This window comes from Microcaecilia unicolor, chromosome 1, assembly GCF_901765095.1.
Source record: "Microcaecilia unicolor chromosome 1, aMicUni1.1, whole genome shotgun sequence".
NCBI classification, from domain to species: Eukaryota; Metazoa; Chordata; class Amphibia; order Gymnophiona; family Siphonopidae; genus Microcaecilia; species Microcaecilia unicolor.
The window spans coordinates 432,624,264-432,630,263 of NC_044031.1; the positions used below are offsets into that span (position 1 = coordinate 432,624,264).

Below are 6,000 nucleotides of genomic sequence, written 5' to 3' on the forward strand. Positions count from 1 at the left end.
GGGTTGAGAACCACTGATCTAGGTTAAAGTCAACAGATCAGCAGAACAAGCCTTAAGAAGGGAAAAGGATAGTCCAGGTAGATGCCTGAAGCAGTGGAGAATAGGACGGGAGGCCATTTAAATTACTAGAACCATGGTTGAAGGAACAAGGGGTATGCAGTGGTAAAGGGGGTCTTGGATTTTTCTGAAAGGAATAAAGCCCCAGTCATTTCTATAATGGAAGTTGGGAAGAAGGGTGGGTGGGTTTTGCATTAAAGGATGGAAATGAAGGAGAAAACGGATGACCTTTCAAGCAGGTACATATGTTTATTGGCTTTCTAACAAAATCATTCTTAGGATTCGTCATTGGAGATATTGTGGTTGCAGTGGCTGAATTCATGATTCACTGATATCCAGACTGGAAGGTGGTGATGTACTCCTTTCTAGAAGGCCATGATAGGTTAAAGGGAGGGGCAGCAGCTTTTGATGATGACATAAGGTTCACGTTTATTTGATACACTGCATATTCTGCTGAAAATCACAGTGGCAATAAAAACAAAGGTAAATGACAAAATGGGTACTTAAGAAATGCGAAGTAGTTTTTGTTTCTTGTACAGGTATGTGGTGAGATGCAAACTGAACAAGGAGCTGCTGCAGGCTCTTGAAGAAACCCAAGGCTCTAGAATCTGTAGGCCACTTACCTTATAGATACCTTAATTTAGAGGTAGATATGGATATAAGCCATACCTAAGAGAATGCTGTTAATGAGCAAGGTGAATCTATCTGATGTACATTTCAAGTGTTAGCTATAGAGTCCCCTAGAAGTGAGGGGATACTGGATTCCATACAAGATGTATTTCTCAGACTAGTTGAGAAACCCATCCGTGGCGAGGTATCACTGGATCTGTTAAAGTGTGATTGCTGAGATTGTTGTAGATTGTTGCACTCTTCACCATAAAGAAGGGTTTACCAGCAAACTTAATGTAGCATGGAATTGTAAATGATTAAACTATGAAGTTTGTTTTTATGCTGATCACCTCTGTAATCTGATCAATCCATATGAGTATAAAGTGAAGGTTGGGATCTGAGGCTTCCCCCTTCTACCACAATTAAACTCCATTGCTATTTATTGCTTAAATATAAGTGGAACATTCTGGTGTTTCTCTTTTACCCCTATGTTCAGTTTTCTTGCATCCAGCTTTTTATCTGTCAGGGTGGGGACATCCTAGCTGATACCATCTGTTTTCCCCAATTCTCATAAGGGTCATAATCCCAATGCTTTTCTGGTACAGTGATGTAATGATTAAAGTTTGCAGTGAATGAGACATTCCACCTTGTGCCTTTTCTATATATAAATTTTCTGCTATCAGCACTTTGCAGCCAGCTATGAGATGAGTAACAGCTTCAGCTCTTTCTTACAGAATTTACAAATGTTAGCGTACCAGTTTTTTTCTATGCTTGCTGTAATACATCTCTTCCTTCATCTGCTGTCCTGAGCTACAACTATCAAGTTCTCATCCTTACCTCTCCTCTTTAACCATTCATTGTGTAAAGAGTTGAACTTAAGGATGAGAAATTGATAGTTCCTCTCCTCCTCCTCCCCCCAAAATGTGGAATTACTTTTTGCCTAATTTTGCTCAAGTCCCAGTGCAACGCTTGACAGGGTGATGGATTTTATGGCAGGCCATTGAGACAATTACAACATGAGGATGGGATGGAATAAGTGCAAAATAGTATAATTTTATTGAAAGTTACTGCAGACCAGGGATTATGTAACTTTTTTTTTTTGTTGTTTTTTGTTCAAGGGGGTAAATTTATGGTTGGGATAAGGGTAGATGGGTAGGTGTTCTGTCGCTGCCTAGGCCTGAGCAGCTTCCCACTTGATTGTGAATGGTGATGTCATGACCCAATCATGGAAAGTCTGTGACCTTAGATCTGAGAAATTGTAAAGGATTGGGCGAGAGATGCCTCTGGATTTGCACAGGGGTGGGGTTGGGGCACAGACTTAGTTCTAGAGTAGTTGACAGGATGGGTTTAATGGTAACGAGCAAAAAATGTGTATGATTAAACACTGTTCAGTGAGGCTGCATAGTAGCTAATATATCAGCACTGTGATGTCAGTATCTGGATACCACTAATGGTGTGGCATGGTTTTCCAGTCAAAGGAAGACCATTTTCCCATACCGTAGAAAACAGAATGCAACAGATGACTCGCCCACATCCTGTGAGAATTTATGTACTTCAAGGTTCATTTATTTATCCTTTTAATGGTAAAGTAGAAGAGCTGGCTGATTCACAGTTACTTCCCATAAGTAAGGTTAAAAGAATGCAAAGGGATTGCATAATAGCTTTAGATGTTTATATGTAGAAGTTCATATTGGTATATCTGAATGAGTTTAATACTAGGCTGTAGGCTTTTCTGAAACAGTTATTGATATTTATCACCTTGTTTCATAGTAGATGGACTAGATTAAATGCTTGGATGTGCCAGAGACGGGTTGTCTGCTAAGTTGGAGGGAATAGGAATTTTTTCTTGCAACACCTAGGTCTAGTAGATGCATGGTACCAATTATCTCTTATCAGCCAAAAACCTCATCTGTCTTTCAGGTTCATAGAACCTGCAGTGGTATTAGGTGGATAAGCACGGGAGGGGGGGGGGGGTTCTTTAGGTTTCACAGTTTGGTCGAGAACTGATTTGCTGCCCAGTTAAACTTCCTCTGAACTTAATGTATGTCAGACCTACAATGAACAGTGCTGTCTTAATGTCTCTGCTTGGTAAACCTGTTAGGAATGTGAGTCTATTCTGGAAGACCACTTGTGCTCATTTACCCCAGGTCTATGGGTGTCTCTAGAAGCAATATTTACCTGTGTAAATTACAGTATTTTAAAAGCTATGCATGTAAAGGTTGGCCATGTCTGAGATTCCCCTTCATGTCCCTTGCAATTATATACTAAGGGGTCCTTTTACCAAGCTGTGGTAAAAGGGGGCCTATGCTAGCTTCGGTGCATAGCTTTTACATGCTCTGAGGCCCCCTTTTACCACAGTGGATAAAAACTGTCTTTTGTTTCTTTTTTTTTTTTTTTTTTGCTAGAAAAGAAATAGGGGGGAGCACTTACCACTACTCACTGAGGTGGTGGGAAGGGCTCCCGCACTCACCTGGTGGTAACTGAGTAGCACATGGCATATTTTTGTAGCACTGGGGGTGTGAACTACCGCCGGGTTCCTGAAGTAGCCTGGCAGTAGTTCACACCGTGTGCAGCAAGCCTGTTGCCGCGTGCCATCCCTTTTTGTAAAAGGACCCCTAAGCCACTTCAGCACATAATTACAGATGTTAAATGCACTACTGCCATATACATGTGTAAGGATACACTTGCATCCTTGAATGACTGTATTCTTTAAGTGTAAGCATCAGTAGCGTAACCAGAGTTTAATTTTTAGATGGGCCTGGAGGTGGACTGGGTGGGCACAGGCCTCGCATTTCCTCTCCACCTGCTGCTACCCCCCCCCCCCCCCCCCCCCCCGCGACAGTCCCCTGCACATGGTCAGTTCTGGTCATGTTTACTGACCTGAAGCGCCGTTCTCCCTCCAGCACCGGCGATTCCCATAGCCAACCTTCTGCCAGCGCACGTCGTCGGAGCCTCTTCTCAGGCGCATCCCGCCTACTCTGCAACTTCCTGTTTTCCGCAAAGGTGGGATGCAGGAAGTTGCAGAGTAGGCGGGACGTGCCTGAAAAGAGGCTCCGACGACGCGCGCTGGCAGAAGGCTGGCTATGGGAATCGCCGGTGCTGGAGGGAGAATGGCGCTTCAGGGCAGTAAAAGTGAGCAGACCACGTGGATGGGGAGAGTGGGCAGAAGAGGCTGGGCGGGCCTGGAGCAAAAGTGGCTGGGCCTGGGTCCGTCCAGGCCCACCCGTGGCTACGCCCCTAGTAAGCATTCAATGATTCAGTTCAGGCGACATGTATAGTATGAAGCAGTTAGTGTCTCTGATCATGGACACCCCCTTCCCCCCTGTATCCCTCACACAGACAAGCCTGGGTCTGGCAACAATGCCAGGAGTGCACTTTCCAACTTGTTTCATATGCTGTTCAATCTTTCCTTTGTTTTATTGTTGCAAACGTTGCATTCGGCAAACCCCAAACGCATCGTGCAGTTCTGTCTTCGGAAGCCTAAAATCTGTAGGCTGAACGAAGCCCATAATGAATTGTCTTCCCTTTTTGTTTTTCCTCCCCTAGGAAGTTCTTGCGGGTTCTTGCTTACGTCGCTCAGCTTGCGGGACAATTTCTGGTGTACAGTGGCTCGTTTATGCTGCAGTGGACAGAGGAATGTGAGAAGAACCCATTTTCCAAACCACACACCATCAGCTCAGACTAATGAACATTTTAATAACGTGGGGGGTATTGTTGAGTGGCCTCTGTCCATTTTTAAATGCGCTGTAGTTTAATATTTGCTGAAATACTTGAAATGTTCTTAAAGATGTAAGTACATGCTGCGGTGGAACATGACATTTTTTCCGTTTGTCACGTGTTATTTAAAAATAATGCTCCTAATTTATGAAATTGCTTATTTGTAATGCTTCATGTAACTTTTTTCCATGAATCACACTTTTAAAACTACTGCTGTTTACATTGTAAGATAATATATGATGCTGTCTGTATACATAGAGCAACAGGAGTCCTGTGTGTTTGTTTTTTCAACCATGCTAGATTCTCCTGAAAATGTTACCTTGCCTATGCCTTGTTCTTATTTTTCCAGCTGTTTTTTTTTCCCCTTGGTCTAAAGTTTTTTTTTTTCCTTTTGCTGTGTTTTTTAATTGCTGGAAGTTGAAGGTGTATGCCTATAACTTAATGACTCTCCTACCCAGAGGTGTGTCTTTGGGGTGAGGGAGAGGGTGGGAGTGAGTTTTTCACACAGCCTTTTGTTCTGTACCTTTCTTTCCACCCCTTCCTTTCTCCTCTGCTTTGGATGAAGCACTAGCTGAGGTGAAGAGTAAAAAATAGTGTTTCTGACTTGATCTTCATGGAGGTGGGGAGGAGAAATATGCCCCACTCACTGCTCTTCCTTGCTTGTTGGTCCAGCTCTGGCCTAGAAGGGGGCTGTAGCTGGATTTGAGATGGGTGTATGATTCTGGGAGCTGGAGCACAGACTGACTAGATTGCACATTAATGGACAGGCAGATGCTTTGACTTTTAGTGTCTGACAAGAATTCACAACAGCTTATTGTCTTAAGAGAATCCAGAGTGTGGTGAATTTTTATTTTTTCACATTGCCTATCTTGAATCTAATAAATACATTCTCTAGATTCAGTGAGATCAGTGCTTGCTTGCTTTTTTTCCCCCCTGTAACCTTCAGGAGCGGATACTGTCCATTTGCTTTCTTGACAACATTTAGTATGCCAGCCAGGATGCATACAGATCGTGAAAGAAAAATCATCATACGGACATGTTTCTTGCTGCCTCTCAGCTGTGGCATGCTGGTGAACTCTGGTTCCAAGTGCTATGAAAAAGTGTGTAGTAATACTGTGGCGGATGGGAGAATGGTGCTATTATTCTAAATGATGTGGGAGTGCAATAATGAATACACAAGCAATGTATTATGTGCATTTTCTTTACTACAGTGTGGGTGGATCTGTGAATGAACTTGACATAGTGGGAAGACGAGCTGTACTCCATTCTTGAGGAATCCACTCATTTTCTGTATAGAGTACTTGATTAGCAATCTCTGGTTCTTGAGCTTTGGAGTACATTCTCTTAGCCACAAAGGTCTACATTCCTGCCAACCTACTAGTCATAGGTGCCCCGTATAAGAGGCTAAGCCTCCCCAGCCCACCCGTAACCTTCCCCTGGCTGCCGACTCCTCAAGGCAGGATGGAACAAAGTTGTATCTCCCTCTTCTCTCCCCGCCAGGTGTTGGCACCCAACCCCCACTCGCAGCTCCTCACTTCTTTTACCAGTTGCCTGCCTAACTCCCGCTTTCTCCCTAAGGCTCAGAGACAGTCCTTACCCAGCCGTTCCGGCGGCAGA

The 6,000-nt window shown here is 43.6% G+C and overlaps 1 protein-coding gene across 1 annotated transcript in view; it reads left to right on the plus strand.

Annotated features, from left to right (window-relative positions):
• CIDEA (cell death inducing DFFA like effector a) overlaps positions 1 to 5,748 on the plus strand; it is a 51,508-nt gene extending 45,760 nt beyond the window's left edge. Inside the window, exon 5 of the mRNA XM_030190109.1 lies at positions 4,213 to 5,748. Coding sequence (XP_030045969.1) covers positions 4,213 to 4,351 — 139 coding nt within the window. The 3' untranslated portion in view covers positions 4,352 to 5,748. The remainder of the gene's footprint in view (positions 1 to 4,212) is intronic.
• Positions 5,749 to 6,000: the final 252 nt, after the last annotated feature.